Raw genomic sequence first — 20,661 nt, forward strand, 5'->3', positions numbered from 1 at the left:
CTCTGTCCAAAAAAAAACTTATCCCTAAAATGAATGTATCTAGCACCAAGTTAGTGCTTGATACATTCATTTGAGAGACAAGTTTAGGACAAGTTTTTCCGGATGGAAAGAGTACATAGGAGTAAAACTTGTTTCAGCATACTTATATGTTGACGCAGTGGGGTCAGCTGACTCGAATGCTGGATTAGTTCTCGCATTTCATACGAGTTCTTACTCGTATATTTTGCATGTTGCTTGCCCTGCATATATGTGTTCCGTTTTTCCTTCCAATTTTCGAAATTTTTGGGGTTGCTCAAAACGGCACGAGCGCATGCTCGGAGAAGTATTTTCCTGTTGCAGTTTCAACTTCAGACTCTGTACACACTGTCTCTGTAGATGGAATGAAAAGAGATACTACGGCCTCGTTCGGTGTCCATCCGCTCCACTGCTTCGCTTCAAGAGCGGACGGGGCTGCAGTGAAAAGTATTGGAGCGGGCAAAACAATGCTCCGCAGATCCGCGAATTTCAAGGAGCCAGCGCATTGCCGAACGGGGCCTACATGTCATACTTCAGAGAATTCGATTCAGCGTCTGAACCAAAAACGTGTTGCCGCGTAAAACTATGATGGTACGTAGCAGAGGTTGCGCAACCAGAAACATGTGATCCCCAGCATTTGGAGCTGAAGGCCACGACGGATGGCTGCCGCCCTCCCTCCGTCGACCGCCCCGCCGCTCCTCACCCGCCTCTCAGCAGCAGGCGTACTCCCTTTCCACCGGGCGCGGCGCGGGCAGTACGCCGCCGCACGGCATGGCGGCTGCTGTGCGCGCCGGTTGCTCGCGGCAGCGGCGACCGCCGGCGCCACGCGCGGCCTGACGAGGAGAGCCACGGCTGTGGCGGCAGCCCAAGGCCGCGCTCAGGCCGGAGAGGGCGCGGAGGAGGGGTCGCTGCAGATGGTCCTGCTCAGCACCGCCGTGGCCGTGTGCGGTTCCTTCGAGTTCGGCACCTGTGTAAGTCTGCACTGCAGCCGCTGGCTCCATGTCACAACTTGCTTCGCTTCCGACGTGGTTGTGATCGAGTGTGTGATATGCAGGTTGGGTATTCTGCGCCGGCTCAAGCTGGAATCGTCAGCGACATTGGACTATCCAATTCACAGGTTGGTTGGTACTTCCTCCGTTCCAAATTACTCGTCGTAAAAATGGATGTATCTAAAACTAAAATATATCTAGATACATCTATTTCTGCGACGAGTAATTCAGAACGAAAGAAGTATACATGATGATTGGTAATAGCAGTAGCAGCGACGCATGTGCACTTTCATTTCTTTTTTATCAAACGAGGAATGATGATGCTCGGCTTATGCTTGATACAGAGAGGAATGCCATTGGTCAAACATTTCTCTATTTTTATAAAAAACTGAGTTGGTGATGATGATGTGCCTGCCATCTTACAATATAGACCGCCCGATCTATATCTAACAGATAGAAAGCAAACTATCGCAATTTTACAAAAGGATACTCGCACCTCTCTCATTCATCCTTATCTCCTACAACTTCATTGTTGAGCACGGATTGACTCCGTGGGTTCATCGTCACAATGCGATTTCTTCCTATGTCATAATACGCTTTTACGATTTATATAGATAAAATCGTAATGTAAACGAGGTGGTATTAATTTCGTGCCGCGTCCTACGCCGTACTGGGCCTCATGTGCTGAATTGCTGATGGGCTTTCTCCTTGCCTTCGTAGGAGAAGCGAAAAATTGTGTGCTGTGCATTAATGGACTCGAACACACAAACTATCGCTACATCAATACGGCTGTAGCCAGCAGACTAAGGCGTTGTTGTGACAAAAAAATAGCGTTAACCTTATAATCAAATAATCCCACCTCGCTTCTTCACAGCAAATTTCACCTGCTTATACATGTATATCAAAATCAATCAGCCGAACAGAACCCAAGAAATGAAATGAAGGAGGCGTGAACAGAACCAAACAAAGGAAGAAGGCCAACATGATTAGCGTCTGGGTGTATGTGCGTCTAAAAGAAGAAAATATTGGCTAGGAAACATGCGTGTGCCCATAAAAATATGAAAAATGCATGTGCGAGCCAAGAGCCACGTCCCCATTGCCAAGGAAATAGAAGAAGATAATAAACCTGACAAATATGAAAATCTGAGTCCTATCAGATTTCTTTCAAAGGTGATTTTTTTACAAATATCCAACCAAAAACAATATGCATGTAGTTGTCTTTTTTTATACACAGATTTTGATGAAAACTCACACAAATACACTACATTCTTTGACTTTTTGGAAAACAATATGTTTTCTAAAAACGGTCATAATGTGCCCTTCCTCCAAAGTGACTTTTTGGATTAATCACAAAGACTATGTGAAGTATGGTTTAAAAAAGGCAGCATGAAGTAAAACGATTTTTTTGCGTGTATTTGTCTTTTACAAACACAGGTTGTGATGAAAACTCACACAAATATACTACTTTTTTTTGACTTTTTGAATAAAAATATGTTTTCTAAAAAATGGTCACAACGTGCCCGTGCTCCAAAGTGACTTTCTGGATTAATCACAAAGCCTACATGAAGTATGGTTAAAAAAGACTATGTGGAGTAAAAAGTGGAACCACCACGTGGCATACATGAGATAGTACTACCTCCTCTGTCCCAAAATTCTTGTCTTAGATTTTTCTAAATACGGATGTATCAAGTCACGTTTTAGTATTAGATACATCTGTATCTACGCAAATTTAAGACAAAAATTTTGGGACGGAGGGAGTATTATGGATGCATGTCAGGAGAAGAACGCATTAGGAGAAAAATTTATCCATGGTTGCATTGTTTTTTAAGTCAATCTATTGTAATAATGAAAAATTATTTCAAAAAAAACTTTTTCTCTATTGCAACACATGTAAATATTTTATAATACCTACAGTTCCCGCCATCATCTTGTACCCTGCTAGCAAGAGGATGCGGTGTGGATTACCGATGGTGGCGATAGCAGCAGTCAAGCGGGTGCTGAGCCATCGTGTCATGAGGATGTGTACACGTTTGATGTGGTGCCTGCTGTGACCTTACATCTTCACAGATGGCTGTGTCGACCAGCCGCCGCCAATCAACGGCATGCTTCGTTTTGTCTTCATCACACTGAGCATCATGTTGGTCATGGTGCTGGTGTTGGAGATGGACACCCTGTTGCACAGTCTTGCGACCTAAACTACGGGTACGTGATTTTTCTTCCGTTGCAACGTACGGGTATTTTTGCTAGTAACTAAAAAAGAAAGCTTCTGGAACAATCTGGCATGGTGGCAGCTGCCGGTGTCGTCCATCCCCATGCCTCCGCTAATTCCGACCACCAATCACCACCGCGCCCCACTCCTCCTCACCTTATCTCTCATCTTTCTCGATATATCATTTTTTTCGATGAAATTCTCGAGATACCATTTTTTCGATGAAATTCTCGAGATATCATTAACTTTTACACATGAGATTACTTCTGCATGGGTCAATCATAACAAGTGTTTTGTAAAAAAAAGAAGCATTCTGATGTTCTGTACAATGCACGGGCATCTTGCTAGTCACTTTGTAATTTTCGAAATGCTTGCCAAGGCAAGGGCAACACCTCTGCCAATCCATACAAGAAGAAGAAAGTTGCCTAGTTTAATCGAGGCAAAATGGGCGAGAACCAAATTACAAACACTAAGACACAACAAGAAAATTGGAGCTTGGGGACAGGGTTTAGACCAAACCAGGCGAGGGCAGGAGCTCTGCCATTTCTATTGGAACTAAAGAAAGATATTGTTTGCAACAAAAGGCTCTGTGCCTCTGTTAGATCTTTTTAGCAGATCAGGGAGCACCTCCCCGGTTCCATTAATCGTAATGAAACCACCATACAGCATGCAAAGCATGTCCAGATCAACTCCAAGTTACAACCAGGCAAAGTATCAAGGCAAAAAAACAGGGACTACACGCAGGCAGCAAACTGAAAACAAACATCGAACTAAATACTACTCCCTACATAAAGAAATGTAAGAGCGTTTGGATCACTAAAGTAGTGATCTAAACGCTCTTATATTTCTTTAGAGAGGGAGTACGAACAACTAACGAGTTCAGAAAGCAAGACCAGGCGAGGCTCTCTTTTAGCCGAAACTAGACGTCCTTGGCTTTCTTCAAGCTTCCAAACAGCAAGAATGAAAACAGGTTGAACCCCTCTAAAATTAATAATACTGTATGATGAACTAGTAGAGTACTGACCTTCATTCTCCAGCTGCCAAACAAGAGAGTCAACATCAGAGCTAAAATTAACACTATTGTCTACCTCTACCAGTTCATACCACTTCTCCATTATGGCTGATGAGAAAGATCTCCTAAAGGTGAGTTTAAGTTGAGATCCATCCCAGGCAGCCTGAACAATTGTGTTTATTTTTTCATTGAAGATAAGATACAAATCCCAAAATTGTACTGCTAGGGGGGATGAACCAAACCAACTATCTTCCCAAAATCTCACTTTGGACCCATCACCAATAACCCATCTATAACAAAATTTGATGAATCTAATCACAGAAATAACCCCTTTCCAAAACACGGGTATTCACACAAGAGCTAGTAAAGATATTTGGTGAGTTAGTATTGCATTCGCTGTCAATGCTCTGTTAGATCCTGATCTTCATGATCTTCATTGCTTTAATAAATACACTAATTGCGATTGATGATTGCCCTTGTAGTATGGCATCTTTGCATCTGTCTTGACGGTTGGTGCAATGGTCGGCGCTCTGACCAGTGGCCGCCTTGCAGACACTCTTGGACGCAAAATGGTGAATTATTTACCCAAATCATACTACTTGAATTGATGACTGAGATGGCTGGCATACTCCTCACAATATCTGTGCCATTTGCCTTTGCCACAGACCATGCGGCTGGCAGCAATTGTAGGCATTTTTGGTTGGCTTGCTATATACCTAGCCAAGGTATATACATTCCTTGCTCCGTTAGCTAATTTCGTTTACAAATGTCGTTCGTTTCTTGTTTCAAGAGCTTGAAAAACTGCCTTCATGACATGAAGGGTGCAGCGATGCTCTGCTTGGGACGAGTCTTGCTGGGCTACTGTACAGGGGTCCTTTCTTATGTGGTGAGCATCTCCCTCTTAACTCTCAACATGCACCCGACTTTTCATGCTGTTTTGATCAAAAACTGTACTGTTTATTCGCCACTTGATCAACATAGTAGCATTCTACTGCACTAAACATTACCCACATGCACAGGTACCTGTGTTCATATCTGAAATAGCACCAAAGGATCTCTGAGGAGGCCTTGCAGCCTCAAACCAGGTTGGAGAGAGCTGGACAATGTGCACGAAATGTTAGAAAAGTTTTGAAATTGACAGTTTCATCTGCAAGTGCAGCTGTTTATTTGTTCAGGGTTTTCAGCTGCCTACATCATTGGAGCAACAATTTCGTGGCGCTTTTTGGTTGTTGTGGGTAATAAATAATATCCATTATTATCTTACCTGCATATGGAATGGCATGACCATTGTCCAAGAAAAATCAGCACAACATTTGCATGTTTGTGCAGGATTAGTGCCTTGTGCGTTCCTCCTTGTGGGTCTTCCCTTCATTCCCGAGTCTCCGAGGTGGCTGGTATGGTTGGTTGTAACTACTAACTTGGGTGTGTCACATGGTCACATAATGGCAAATACTCCCACCGTCCCGAATTACTTGTCGCAGAAATGAATGTACATACATTTACATTCATTTCTGCGACAAGTAATTCGGGACAGAGGGAGTATATGCAAGCGAATAATCGAATGCGAAACAGAACCTAATGAATAGCTAACCTTTACTGAAGTTATCCCTCAAAAAAGTAAAACATTTACTGAAGCTATAGATTCTCATAGTAGGTTTTCGTTATGAAGTTCATTCTGCAACAATATGACAGGCCAACATCGGGAGAGAGAAAGAATTCCGTGCTTCACTACAAAAGCTTAGGGGTGAAAAGGCTGACATATCTGGAGAGGCTACTGGGATTATAGTTGGCTTCTACCCTAAATTGCTCTGTTTATCAACATATAATTTGGGGAAGAGGATATTCCAAAAAACAATCTCTTATTCTTATGCAGGAGTACGTTGAATCAGTTCGGGATTTACCTAAGGCCAGGATTCAGGATTTGTTTCACAGGAAAAATATGTATGCAGTCATTGTAAGAACTAAGCAATTTCATCAACCTACTTCGTTTCCGAAAGATCTTATTTTTCATCATCATCAAAGAAGTTCTAGCTTTGATGCACAGGTGGGTGTCGGTCTGAAGGTCTTTCAGCAACTGGGGGGAATAAACGCATTAGGCTTCTATACAAGCTATATCTTTTCATCTGCAGGTATCCAAATGCTACCAAATTAATTGTGCCATTTTACTGACGAAGGAAACATTCTGTAATTGTTCTTCCCCTAAACTTCAGGGTTTTCTGGTAAACTTGGGACCACATTGATCGGCATTATTCAGGTTCAGGATTGGCTATTCTCGTCAATAACTGTAACTGGCTTGCTGGCTGTATCAATTTCTATAACTATAATTATTTCAGATTCCAATCACATTACTTGGGGCCCTTCTCATGGATAGGAGTGGAAGAAGAACCCTTCTACTGGTATGGATACTTCAAAACTGAGCTGATGCACTTACCTAAAAAGAAAGCTTCATTTTTTTTGTATTCTTCTATTAATTAGGTGTCTTCATCTGGCACATTTGTGGGCTGCTTTCTTACTGGGCTATCATTCTACTTCAAGGTAACCGCAAACTTGTTTATTCCATGGGGCAGTCCAACTTAAAATTTGAACTGGAAATCATTTATTGATGCTAAGTTGCTAATATAAGCCATTGCGAAATCTCGGGAAGAAACTTGTCACGGGTTTTAGAAGTTCTGGCCGGTCTTTTTGCTCATCAATTTTTGTCTCCTTCAACACTAAGTTGATTTGTTCATCACATAGTTCGTATTTCTCAAACCGTGTCAATGTCAGTACGGACATGTGGAACTTAACTATCTGATAATAGTAGTGCCTGAATGCAAAACATAAGGTAACCGCAGTTATTAAAGTTCCCAGCTAGTATGGAGTATTTGGCAATGGGACAAAAATACCAGACTGCACAAGCACCGACTTCCATGTATGAGGCTCTATTAAATAAACATGATTGAAGGGTGAAATATCAACAGATCAAGCAGATCAAATCGACAAAAATAAATAGTTGAATAAACCTGACCTGAATTTACATTTCAGAATGTTCGATGCCTATCATTATACAGAGTATTGACTTTCTATCTTTTCATGATCACAGGCACAAGGATTGTACACACAATTGGTTCCTACATTGGCTCTTTACGGCATACTGGTACAGAAATTACGTAACTAAAACATCAATAATTTTGTGTGATCCCAATGTAAAAATGAAAAATTGTGTAGATAGTTCATCACCACCTAGACATCTAAGATGGCAATTTTTGCTGGCATAACATGTCTGAACTCCAGATATGTAAATTCTGACTCCTTACTGAATAGGCATACTATGTGGCATACTCAATTGGAATGGGACCTGTTCCTTGGGTTATCATGTCCGAGGTATGATATATCACCACGAAGTTAATTAGGGATGATGCTCGCGTTCCTGATAATCTATAAGGAGCCCACGTTTGTAACTGACAACATCTCATTGTTTATTGGCAAAGATATTCTCAATCAACATGAAAGGAATAGCAGGAAGCTTGGTAACCCTGGTTAGTTGGGTTGGTTCATTCGTGATATCGTATTCGTTCAGCTTCCTTATGGATTGGAACTCTGCAGGTAAGCATGTTCAACCCTTGTACAAGTAGGTCAGTTGAAAAGAAAGTAGAATATCCACCATTACCCACTCATGTGATAGCCGAATAATAACCCATTAGCAAAAATATGTTTGGAAAGGAGCTATCACCAAGGTTTGTATATCTTTTTCTACAAAAGTATATGTTGCTTCGTTTCTCCCATGAGCTTTGGTTCCACTTACCACTCAATAGTTCTCCAGTAAATGTTTTTGCTTCAGTCTGTTTTTATTTCTACGTGTAGGCACATTTTTCTTGTTCTCAGCAGCGAGCCTGGTTACTGTGTTGTTCGTGGCAAGGCTAGTGCCAGAAACTAAAGGGAGAACACTCGAAGAGATCCAAGAATCGCTAATGGCCGTTACATGACAGGTTAAGAGGGAGGACTATGTATGGCTGGCACGGCCATTACAAATTTATGTCTACAGATCTGAGAAAAGGAACTGCTATCTTTGTATTGTAAATTCCCGTGTACCTCTTGTTAATCATTAGATGGCTTGGTCATAAGTGTCAAACTATCAATCAATTCCAGACAGATCTGTGTCAAATGATCTAATTTGGTTTGGTCGTGACAAAAAAATTACCATGATATCCTGACCGACCGTTACCACACTAATTTCACCAACGATTATGAACACATTAGAGCATCTTTTTTCGTGCACAATTTGCTTTGCTGGATGGCAGAGTTCATGTATTGCTTGAATGTCATTGGACGATGAAGCAGATTGCATGCTTGCGTGAGTTCATGTTCTTTCTGGTGGACTATATATCCAAGTATTTCTTACAAAGAATGAAAAAAAAAGTCCAAGAGATGATATCATTCAGAACAAAACTTAGAGTGACACAAGGCTGTTATCATCAGAATTTGACAGCGGAGTGCCAAAAAAAAACTCCGAGTAAACAAAGAACAAACCCAACTCTGAGCAGAACAGGATTCGAAACTTAAATACTCATTCATAGGTGAGAATTAGATACCAGTATTTGTGCCCCGGTTTTCAACTGCTTCGGTGAGTGAGTACCCTACACTCCGTAATTAATCAGGTACCAGTAGTATTTGTGGCATCCAACAATTTAACCTCGTTCATGCTTGCCTCATGCTTACTACTTTCCTCCCTTATGACCCTCTTGAAGTTTCCAAGCTCAGGAGAGTCCTGGCCATACACCATCTTGATGTTATCCACACAAGCACTGGAAACGACAGGCAGCAGATAAATCAATTCAGCATCCCGAAGAACTAAGATACACGAACAACAACACAATAGCCAGCATACCTGCAGGCTTCCCTGTCGAACTTGCTGCGTGGCACGCCAAAGAACTCTTCGAAAACCTTCGGTTCGACCCTGCAGAAGAATGGCCGGTCTACAACACCCCCAAACAAAATCAGCCATAACAGCATCAGTTTACTTACACATGTGCACTGCTCTGAAGACTAAAATCAGGAGAGCTCATTCTGAAGACTAGCGTACCTTCGTAGATGTTGCAGGTTCGGTTGGACTTGTCGTAGTTGTTGCACCATCCGTCAGGGCCAATCATGCTCTTGTACAGCTGCGACAATGATCAGCAATTCAGCATGCTCCATCATAAACAAGAACCGAAATTTTGCATCTATCCAACAACAGCCAGTCTTTTTGTAGTAGTATGTTCATAGATAGATAAAGCAGAAATGCTGCCTACCTGGAGGTGGTCGGGGAAGTCGGCGAAGACCTCGTCGGGGGTGGGGAACTCGGGGCCCTTGTCGAGCTTGCAGCACGCGCCGCACCCCGTCGCGCAGCGCCACCGCACCACCCGCTTCGGCTTCTCCGGCGGCTGCTTCCTCAGCTCAATCTCCTGGCCCGATGGCCCTTGCGACTCTTCCGCCGCTGGTCGAACCTTCCTCCTGTCTTTGGCGTTGGGCTTCTTGTTGCTGGGGATCTCGGAGCGCCCAGGCAAGGGCTGAGGCTGGGGCAGGGGCTTGGCCTCGCCCCGCCGCTGGCCCTTCCTCCTCTTCCCGCCCGATGGTGGTCCTGATGAGGAGGACGAGAGACCGGCGATGGCGACAGGCAGGAGGCCGGGTCTCCTCCTGGCGGCGGCGACGAGCGTGGACGCCGCCCTGGCGGTGGCGGCCCGCAGCATGAGCATCCTCCTCCTCTCTCTGCCTCAACAGAACAGGAAGAACCTCGCTTATCCCCTCCCTAAGCCTTCCTCCTGCGACTGGGCTCGCGCAGCCCAACTTGGACATGTCTAGGCCCGCGTGGTAAATGCTATACGTGGCCCAGCTTGACTCACACCCTTCCGAAGCTGAAATGCGGATGCCGCGACTGGGAAGAACAGTAGGTGTGGCTGGAGAGAATGTCATATGAAAATCAAGTTTCGGTGAAAACCGATGAAAACCACATGAAAAATGATGTTTTGAAGCTTCAAACAAATCCCACAAACATACGGGATTTTAAGAGTGTGATGTTCTATCAGCATATGAAATTCCCAAGTTCAAACACATCACCATTTGCGAGCTATGAAAAGAATAAATTCAGCAATGAATAGTCGCATGGCAATAGAACATCACCATCCTAACATATCATTTTTTCACATTTTTTTTCAATACTTCCAAACATGGGTTTCACGAAGTTTTCTTTGAAACTTGGTTTCCATGTGATATTCTCTCGTGGCTGGGATGCTGAGACAATCGAAGCATGAGTGAGGCCTTATCATTGGCAATCGACGTCGTGGCAAGAAAGACTAGAGCGGCAAGCGATTGCCTGAATGTTGTCAAGTCAATACATGATCAATCAGGATGTGGGTATGCTCGAATAGTAGGTGAAATCATAGCTCCAAGTGCAGATTTTGAAGCTACCTCTTTTGTGCATGAGAGGAGAGGTTCAAACAAGGAGGCTCACCGGCGAGCTCGGAGTCATAAAATGGCTAGAAGAACCAACTCAACAATATTGTCGAAAATGAAAAGAACCAAACACTACATATATCTAAAATATTGCATGACGGTTAAATCAAATACTGAAACCCCACAAATTCAGTGGAAATTCACGTACATCTCTTGGTTTCACTTCGGTTAGTCGCGTACATCATTGCTTTGCCAATGCCAAAACAAACAGGATCACCAGTTCACCACTCTCTGCCAGCAAGAAAGATACACCAAAACCTGATTGAACTGAGGGTGTAGCACCCACTGTGTCTTCTACCCTACCAGTAACAGGGAAAACAGCACAAACACTTACACTACTCACTTTGCTCGGTTGCTTGTGTCTCTACCTCCACCGCTAGGGGTTCATACCAGGCAGGCCCAAATCCAGCTGCCTTCCTAGCCTCCGCATTGAAGGGGGGCTTCAGGGGTCCCCGGAAATGCTCTCTAACGATGCTGTGGAATCTCTCGATGATTGCCATTTCATCGGCGCCAAGGGCGCACCTTGCCAGTCCATCTTCCACTTGTTGAACCGCCTCGTCATGGCTATTAATATCTTCCGTCGGCTTATCTGCCAATCCATCACGCACCGCTTGAGAAGTCTTATTATCATCACCTATCCCACCTTCGGGCAGCTCAGAGCATTGGGGTTTAGGCTGTGGAACTGGAGGCGCAATTGGATCGCTGGCGAGGGACCGGAGGCACAGGTATCTAAACCATCTAACACCAGCTGCACAGTGTGTTATCTCTTCTGGATAAATAATGTCTTCAAGCAGTTTGGCTGTTTCTTCATCCCCACCAGCACGGAATCTTGATATGGTGGTTGGAAGGACATCTAATCCCCTGGCCTGTGTTCCAAATGGGCATTTATCAGACATAAATATGTGCATATGGTTGATCAGAATTTATCACATACAGAAAACAAATGATGATGGCAATACTATTATGCATAATAGATACGTACATCCTAATTGTTCCCATCACTACACAAAATTACGGACATGTAAAGACGAGGACAGCTTAACTGAACGCATTGATAGACAGTTAACTGCGATTACAGAAAGGAACATCTGGTGGATAGTTTACTAAAAGAAAGCAACTCAAGTCCAACATTGCAACACATTTTTCAGCTTGGTTCTAATTTTACTGAAGAATTTGCTTTGCAAGGATTGCTAGTTTCTCTGGAGTAAATTTGTGCACGCCCAAACAGTCCAAAATCTTGATTAACAAAGAACATAAGGTTGGTCTGATAGCTACCATATAGGAGGCCATAGCCCTAAGTTCAGATACCACGTCAAAGTGCAAATGTCACAATTAACATGCAGTTTATGAACCAATCAGAAGTGAAATATAAGAAAGAAGGAAAATATAAAGGATATCAATTAGAAGAGTCAGTTGACAGATTTCATTACAGGCTATTCCCCATGGTTACTCCCCAAGGTGGCTTCTTAGATCTTCATTTAGATACATGAGAATAATACTATTATAATTTATTCTCTCTGGGTACTCTACAAAATTAGAAGGATTTTTAGAAATAAAATTTGAAGGTTCTGCTCGTACTACCCCAGCAAAGACTGCGAGTTAGTTCAGTTAATTCATTCCATCGTAATTCTAACATTAATTGGTCCACTATATCAGAAGAAGAGTCATTACCAACCATTAATTGGTCCCTTGAGTAACCAGGGTTAGCTCATTTTCTTGCATTGAGAACAGAAGAAGATATTAGATGGTTCATAATCCTTACACTGAACCAGTTCCTCACGATAAACAACACAAGTCATAAACTAGTTCTCCTGCAAGCATCCAAGTTTCAAGTACAACACCAGTCTTCATAACTTTTATGCAATGAACCAACCATGAATGAAGAAAGTGGAATGCTGATTGATTTAGCATCGGAATTTCACAAAACGAATGATGCTTCAGCTTTCAAGGCTTTGGCTGTTTCGGCCTACAATGGCAAAGCTTCTAGCTAGCTCAATGTGTCGATTCAATTTGGGCATCGCTAAGCAAAGTACTGTCCTTAATTCGTCATGCCAATGGAGATAAAGAGGTACCTCGTGGACGCAGTGCTCGACGGCTAGGCGGGCGAGGAGGCAGTGCGAGGTGCGCATGGCCGAGTCCCAGAGGCCGTCGTGCGCGGGGAGCGCGCCGTAGTGCGAGCCCAGCTCCCGGAGCCGCGCGGAGAGCACCGCGAAGTGCCGCCCTTCGTCCTGCGCGACGCGGGCGAAGTCGTCGAAGAAGCCGCGGGGCATGCCGAGCTGCGCGCCGAAGCGGGCGACGATGTCCCAGGAGAGGTCGACGGCCCAGCTCTCGATGTGCGCCAGCGAGTGCAGCATCGCCAGCCGGCTCTGCGCGCTGCCGCCCTTCCCCAGCTTCGGCGCCTGGGAGGGCGGGAGCAGCCGCACCGCGTCGCTCCGCGCCGGGCGGTCCGGCGGGGCGCGCGCGGGCTGCGCCGGGTCGTAGGCGAGCGGGATGGCGCCGCGCAGCCACTCGGTGGCGGCGAGGTCGCCCAGCCGGGCCTTCTCGTCGGGGTCGGCCGTGTCGAGGATCTTCAGCGCCCAGTCAACCAGCGTCTCGGGCGGCGCCTGCCCGCCCGCTTTGTCGACGACGGCCGCCCCACCGGCACCACCCGCGGCATCCATCTGAGCGATTCCGCAGACCGCACGACGCGGAGTGGGTCTCGGAGTTCAGCTGGAAACGGCGGCGGCGGCGGCGGCGACTGGGTGGATGGGCAGACTGCTGGTGGGCCGTCTGATGCAGAGGACAGGACCAGCCGACGTATATTCTTTAGATATGAAAAACTACCCAGGCCCATTTGTGAACTACAAAAGGCTTCGTCAAATTCAGGCCCATTTTTGAGTTTTTTTTAAGGAATGCCCATTTGTGAGTTATCCTTCCGTCTATAATATAAGATCGTTTTGCAAGCTGGAGGGAGTAGTTACAAAAACAAAAGGCTTACTGCCTCAAACCCTACTTATACAAGAAAAAACACACATTGTTGCATCCATTCCTGTAAAGTCGACAATAGATTGACAAATAATACCAATGTAGAAAAGAGTGCAACTGCCTTGCAACCCAGATGATGCACAATACATAGAGTTGGAGAAGGAACACATGTATGCACGTTGTAGAGAAAAACTGAATCACAGATAATAAATCTCACTGTATTGGATCATCTCGTCGAGGGGGTTAAAATAACTTCCTTTTATACAAAATGGTAGGAGAGAATGTAAACCCCATGAGTATGTGGAAGTAAATTTTTTTTTTTGAATCAAAAATCCAGACAAAGTTTTTTCTCCACCAAGAAATGGTACACCAAAGTACAGAACATGTCAAAATACAAACAACGAAAAACTATCTTAAGTAGGGCAACCATAATTACACCCAAACATTGAGACCCATAGGCTATCATTTGTAATGACGTTGCAATGTGCCAATGCCACGACGTCACTAACAAGAATTCAAAAGGGGCAAATTGAACGTTAATCTAAACCCTTGCCAGTTAAGAAAACAGCGGCAAGTTCCCCATATTTATTATCTGGAGCCTTATTCTAAATCTCATTAAGAAACAATAATAATAGTGAAGAAAAAATAAAGTAAGATAGTCAAAACCAATAGGATAGATTAACTAAGTTTAGTGAGACAACCAAGCACATATGCATCATAGAGAGGTATTTTTCGAAACGGACACCATAGAGAAGTATGAAATCACCATCATTGTAGTTGCATTCTAGTCCACGTCCTTCTCTTGTGCCTATATAAGAGAGGTCGCTCCTCTCCAGACAGACACACCAGAAGATCCCCTTCCTCTCGCCACAAAGTTCCTGAGCACTGCGCTGCTGCTACGATCTTTTCCATCCCGGCTTGCGGCATGCACCGCACGTCGGGACAGTAGGCCTCCGAAACCGCATCTTTTGAGTCCTGTACGGGAGAAGGGTGATAAGGTTTTTGGGGAGCGCTCAGCGCGACTACTGGCTGCTTCATCACGAACAATCCGGTCGCCGACGACTACTTCCCCGACGTCCACGACCTCCTCGACGACATGGCAGGCGAGGACACCGACCCCAAGTCCAGCGCTTCTGCTGCTGCTGTCCCGTACGTGTTCTTGTCTTTCCTGTTAAAGGTTCTGCCACAGTTCCTTGTTCTAGTCCTTGTCCTACACATGTTAGGTTCTACTTCATATATACTACTTGCTATACTGTCTGCTTTAGATATGATAGGCTACGGTTCATATATGCAGAAGCTATTTACCTTCTCTCTGTCAGAACGCATGACCTATTTTATCTCTTCTATATTAGTCATGCTTTATCTAGTATTTCTGTTAATAAAATCATTTGGTAAATTGCTCATATTTCCAACAATCCAAAAACCTTATTATAGGCAATTTACCCCAAGTGGTTTTGCTGCTTCCATGAGACCTCCTATGTTTGAGGGTATCCACTATAAGAGGTGGCGCGTGAGAGCAGTCTTATGGTTTCAAACCATGAGTTGTTATGACGCCACTCTCGGCAAACCTAAAGGAGAGCTTGATGCTCAACAGGCACAAGCTTTTCAGAAAATGGATACTCTATTTAAGGCTGCTCTCTTGAGTGTTCTTGATGAGAACATAGTTGATGCTTATGCGTCAATTGATAATGGAAAAGATATGTGGGATGCACTCGAGGCCAAGTTTGGGGTCTCAGATGTTGGCACTGAGATGTACATCATGGAGCAATTCTATGATTACAGGATGACTGAAGAGCGCTCCGTGGTTGAGCAAGCTCATGAGATACAGTCATTTGCTAGAGAACTTGAGCACTTCAGTTGTATGCTACCAGACAAGTTTGTTGCCGGAGGTATCATCACTAAGCTTCCTCCTTCATGGAGGAACTTTGCTACCTTGCTGAAGCATAAGAGGCAGGAGTTTTCCGTCCCGGATCTCATTGGCACTCTTGATGTGGAAGAAAAGGCGAGAGCAAAGGACACACGTGCTCGAGGTGTTGAGGGAGGATCTAGTGCCAATGTGGTACAGAAGCAGAACTTTCAGCCCCACAAGTTCAAGAACAAGGGCAAGTTTGATGGTAAAGCAAAGTTTGATGGGAAGAACAAGGCTGTGCAACACACGAACTTCAAGAAGAAGAATGGCAAGAAGAAAGGTACTTGTCATGTGTGTGGGGATCCTGATCATTGGGCTCCTAGTTGCCCTAATCGCTATGACAAGCGTAATCCTGGGAAAGGCGGCAAGACCGCTAATTTTGTCATTGGAGACACTGACATGAAGGATGCTGGGTATGGTATATTTCCCACTATTCTTTCAGTATGTCATTCTCCTGACTGGTTGATTGACACGGGTACTAATGTGCATGTATGCGGTGATATTTCCATGTTTTTGTCTTATCAGACCGCAGGAACTTCAACCGTGCTGATGGGCAACGGTTCAAGTGCTTCTGTTCTGGTGTTGCCATGGTCGATCTAAAGTTTACTTCGGGGAAGATCGTGCGGCTGAAGAACGTGCATTATGTCCCCTCCGTCAATAAAAATCTTGTTAGGGGATCTCTTCTGTGTAGAGATGGCTACAAGCTTGTCTTTGAGTCAAATAAATTTGTAATATCCAAGTATGGAACCTTTCTTGGTAAAGGCTATGAGTCAGGAGGCTTGTTTTGTTTATCCTTATCAGACGTTTGTAATAAAGTTGTTAAGCATATTTGCAACAATAGTGAATCCAATGTGTGGCATTCACATCTTTGTCATGTTAACTTTGGTTGCATGTCGCGACTAGCGAAGTTGAACTTAATCCCTAGTTTCACCACCGTCAAGGGATCTAAGTGTCAAGTGTGTGTGCAAGCTAAGCAACCTCGTAAGTCTCACACGACTGCGGAAATAAGAAATCTTGCACCACTAGAGCTCATACATTCAGATCTATGTGAAATGAATGGCGTGTTGACAAAAGGTGGAAAGAAATATTTCATGACGTTAATTGATGACTCCACTAGATACTGCCGTGTGTATCTTCTGAAGTCTAAGGATGAGGCTTTGAACTTTTTCAAGATCTATAAAGCCGAAGTGGAAAACCAACTTGATCGGAAAATCAAGAGGCTTAGGTCCGACCGTGGTGGAGAGTATTTTTCCAATGAATTTGATGCTTTTTGTGCGGAACATGGTATAATTCATGAGTGGACGCCTCCCTATTCACCTCAGTCAAATGGGGTGGCCGAAAGAAAGAACCGTACTCTAACTGATTTGGTTAACGCCATGTTAGACACATCGGGTCTCTCCAAGGCATGGTAGGGGGAGGCGATATTGACAGCATGTCATGTCCTGAACCGAGTCCCCACAAAGAACAAAGAGATAACTCCATTCGAGGAATGGGAGAAGAAAAGGTTAAAACTCTCTTATCTGCGAACATGGGGTTGTTTGGCGAAAGTCAATGTTCCAATTCCAAAGAAGCGGAAGCTTGGACCAAAGACTGTGGATTGTGTTTTCCTGGGATATGCTTTTCATAGCATTGGCTATAGATTCTTGGTTGTAAAATCTGAGGTACCTGACATGCATGTCGGTACGATCATGGAGTCGAATGATGCGACTTTCTTTGAAGATATCTTTCCCATGAAGGATATGGCTACCTCATCTAATCAAGAGATGCCTAGTTCATCGAATCAGGAACCAGTTACAATTACCGAACCTACCATTTCGATGGAACACTTCGAAAGTCCTGTGAAGTTCCTACCACAGTCGGGCATCTGGGCGACGCCACATAAAGGGCTTTAAAAGAAATGCCACAGTCGGGCGTCTGAGCGACACCACATAAAGGGCTTTAAAAGAAATGCCACAGTCGGGCGTCTGAGCGACACCACATAAAGGGCTTTAAAAGAAATGCCACAATCGGGCGTCTGAGCGACACCACATAAAGGGCTTTAAAAGAAATGCCACAGTCGGGCGTCTGAGCGACACCACATAAAGGGCTTTAAAAGAAATGCCACAGTCGGGCGTCTGAGCGACACCACATAAAGGGCTTTAAAAGAAATGCCACAGTCGGGCGTCTGAGCGACACCACATAAAGGGCTTTAAAAGAAATAATCAAAATGAATATCCCGGAGGTAGAACCATCCCAGAGATACTCGATAATAACAATAATATCACGGGTCAGTCAACAATAATAATAATCATAGTTATCACAAGTCACAAGTAGTAATTCCATTTCTGGTTAACAGTTTCACCTCCGAAGACCGACACTAAGACCGACACCTGACCCATCCCAGACTGTAATCCTTAACCATGGACACGGCTATTCGAATAGGTTTATTCTCTGCAGAGGGTGTACTCTTTACCCACGAGTAACGGATTTCTTTAGTCCATCGGGACTAATTCCATCTACGGCCTTTTTGTTGACAACACACCTAACTTGCACACACCAGCTTATCACACACGTGTCTGGAATCACCCACGACACATGTTAAGCAAACTCTAAGTGGGGAGGCTACAACCTCGCGTAGCATGGGATCAAATTTATATTGAGCGCTCTAAGGGGTGGCCTCCCCTCTCGGTCCCAACCGGAAACACCCATGCTCCCGGACCAGGTGGCCTGCCTACCAGTTACAACCGGTATCTTCCACCATGGCCTCTCTGTACGGTGTGTGCTAGAAAGAGGTTGACAACTTACTGAACCGTACTCTACTTGCTGTAGAGACGAGTGGTAGTACGAAACAAGTATGGGGGTTACGGGAACAAGACTCGATCTACGGTCGACTCAGGAGGTTCAAGTATTCCCTGCATGATTAGTATAACAAATATATTTCATCAAACAGAGTCACCACTCATATCACCCTACCATGCCATACCAGACAGAACCGTCCCGACGGAGACCGGCGACAAACTCATACCTACCCAAGGCAGAGGTTTTCCCGGGTTCCTGCCGGTATGCATGTAAAGCTCATGAGGGTGATTATCATCACAAGTGTGTCCATTACCAACAGCATGGAAATCAGTAACATGCACCCATGCATATGATCATATCACATGAAATAACAAGTCCTTCGAAATGCGGTGGAGTTCTAAATGCATCATTGATCACTCCAAAATTATTATGCCGGGGTTCAGAATGCTTGCCTTCAATGTGTGGAAAGGCAGGGTGCTTTCCAAACTTTTGAAAGTTTCTTCTCTCTCCCAAAAATCCTATTTGAAAATATATCTGAATTAACACATATTTCAAAAATAGAACAAAAAAGCTGTTTGAATTTTTTTCAAATAAATCTTAAAATAAACTAGATCAAATTTGAGGAAGGTAGGAAAAAGAATCAACTCATTTGGACTTATATTTAAAAAGTTATAGCCAGTCAAACATTTGGTCAAAATCTGTTTTTAAATAAAACAGAAAAAGAAAACGTTTCGGAGGAGAATACGCTTTCGGAGCGGGGAAAGCGTACTAGGGATAATACGCCTTCACTTAATCTCACGTGGACAGCGCGGGGTGTTGTTGACAGTGGGCCCGCCTGGCCCACTGGTCATGTTTGACCAGTCGCCGCGCGTCGTCTCCCTCCTCTGTCCGAGCGGAGCGGGGCTCCGGCGATCGTCGCCGGTGTTTGGCTGCTCCTCGCGGGCCCCCGAGGGTGGGGATGGATCCGCAAGGTTGAGGCGATCCTCCCGGTAGTCGCTGGTCGGCGGGGATGGTGTGAGCTGTCGGCGGCGAGCTCCTCGGCGGAGGGAAGCTTCGGGGAAAAGTGGTTTCGGGGCGGCGGTGGTTCTCGATCGAAATGGAGTAGGGGGAAGGTTTACGGGAGGATGAGGGGGTTCTTGGTGGAGAGAACGGAGGGTGGGAGGCCCTGGTGGTGCTGAATTGGCCGGGGCAGTGGTGGCGGCTGCCGTTGCCGGAGATGGGGATGAAGACCTTCCCCGAGTCGATTGGCTGCCATGGGAGGACTAGGGGAGCACTCTAAGGCTTCCTGCGTGCCCGGGGTGGCTCGGGACCTCCTCTTATAGCTCGTCGAGGTCGGTTCCGCGGCGGCCGGATAAGCTCTCCGGCGAACCGCCTCGCTGTAGCTTGCAGGGCAACGTGGCGCGGCTGGGGATGACGGCAAGAGCTAGTGGACGAGAGGGCACTGCTCCAGGGGCCAGGTGGCGAGCCGGGGTGGCTTGGGCGGCGCTGCACGGCGCAGGGCTGTCGGGCGGCGGTGGCGGCTAGTGTTTGGCCTGCCGGGCGCGGCGGGGGCTGCTTGGCGCGTTGCTGCGAGGAGGGGAGCGCGTGGCGTGGTGCTGCAGAGCGGGCCAAAGCCGTGGGGGCCAGTGTGTCGGCTCGGGCGCGCGGCTGCAATACGCGCGCTCTGGGCGCGTCCAGTGCACGCACACCAGGTGTTCGACACAATGCCGAGGCATGCTACAGGTCGCAGGTGAGGATGGGATTTACCAGATCGAGGTTAGGAGCAACGGGGAGTCTAGTGGACATGCTGGTTTGATCAGAGGTGCAAGTTCACAGTGCAATGCCACAATCATGCCAGAACTGGTCATGCTCTCCAGGTGTTTGGCAAAATGCCACATGCACTTAGGCAGGTCTTGGGGTGGCCAAAAACTCCAGATGGGGGTCTCTTTAGATGCAAAAGAGAGTGGTGAGGTTAGTTGGACAAAAGGGGAAACTTGCTAGTGCAAGTTTTACAAAACTTCAATTCTGGACAGGAAATAAATAGCATTATTCCATGAACCAAAAGTGATCTAAATGGTGCATGCTCCTGGACTTAAGGGTTTAACATGGGGGACTACAAGTAGGAGAAATAATTAAGGGTATAGGAGCAACTAAAATGGTGGTTGCTGCACAAATCCTCAAGTTGGTCCAGAATGGAAATGAGGTTGATTCACTCAAATTTTTCAAAGAACATAATTAGGTTTTTGCACAAAGAGGGATAACAGGCTCCTACTGACCTCCCTTAATTTTGGTAGAATTTTTAAAGAAATATTTAAATAGGTTGCTGTGAAAAATG

At 45.2% G+C, this 20,661-nt stretch overlaps 2 protein-coding genes and 1 pseudogene across 2 annotated transcripts; 1 reads left to right on the forward strand and 2 right to left on the reverse strand.

Moving 5' to 3' along the window:
• Positions 1-707: 707 nt before the first annotated feature.
• On the forward strand, positions 708-8,502 carry LOC119318082 (annotated as a pseudogene).
• Positions 8,503-8,751: 249 nt separating this feature from the next.
• LOC119318081 lies at positions 8,752-9,993 on the reverse strand. Its single transcript, XM_037592597.1, has 4 exons — positions 9,496-9,993; positions 9,288-9,366; positions 9,093-9,180; positions 8,752-9,009 (listed from the first exon to the last, which is right to left on the reverse strand). Exons 1-4 carry the CDS (start codon positions 9,937-9,939, stop codon positions 8,859-8,861), a joined length of 762 nt encoding a protein of 253 aa, XP_037448494.1. The 5' UTR covers positions 9,940-9,993; the 3' UTR covers positions 8,752-8,858.
• A 782-nt stretch (positions 9,994-10,775) lies between these two features.
• On the reverse strand, positions 10,776-13,458 carry LOC119318083 (uncharacterized protein HI_0077-like). Its single transcript, XM_037592598.1, has 2 exons — positions 12,769-13,458; positions 10,776-11,562 (listed from the first exon to the last, which is right to left on the reverse strand). The coding sequence occupies exons 1-2, from the start codon at positions 13,354-13,356 to the stop codon at positions 11,032-11,034; spliced, it is 1,119 nt and encodes a 372-aa protein (XP_037448495.1). The 5' UTR covers positions 13,357-13,458; the 3' UTR covers positions 10,776-11,031.
• Between the last annotated feature and the right edge of the window lie 7,203 nt (positions 13,459-20,661).

Source organism: Triticum dicoccoides, chromosome 6A (genome assembly GCF_002162155.2).
Source record: "Triticum dicoccoides isolate Atlit2015 ecotype Zavitan chromosome 6A, WEW_v2.0, whole genome shotgun sequence".
Classification (NCBI taxonomy): domain Eukaryota; kingdom Viridiplantae; phylum Streptophyta; class Magnoliopsida; order Poales; family Poaceae; genus Triticum; species Triticum dicoccoides.

Bases quoted from the DNA above. Each gene is read 5' to 3' on its own strand.
- LOC119318083 (XM_037592598.1), bottom strand. From the start codon at position 13,356: ATGGATGCCGCGGGTGGTGCCGGTGGGGCGGCCGTCGTCGACAAAGCG. The intron at 11,563-12,768 runs GTACCTCTTTAT...TTTGGAACACAG, and splicing joins TCGAGCACTGCGTCCACGAG to GCCAGGGGATTAGATGTCCT.
- LOC119318081 (XM_037592597.1), bottom strand. From the start codon at position 9,939: ATGCTCATGCTGCGGGCCGCCACCGCCAGGGCGGCGTCCACGCTCGTC. The intron at 9,181-9,287 runs GTACGCTAGTCT...GGGGTGTTGTAG, and splicing joins AACCTGCAACATCTACGAAG to ACCGGCCATTCTTCTGCAGG. The intron at 9,010-9,092 runs GTATGCTGGCTA...TGTCGTTTCCAG, and splicing joins TTCGACAGGGAAGCCTGCAG to TGCTTGTGTGGATAACATCA.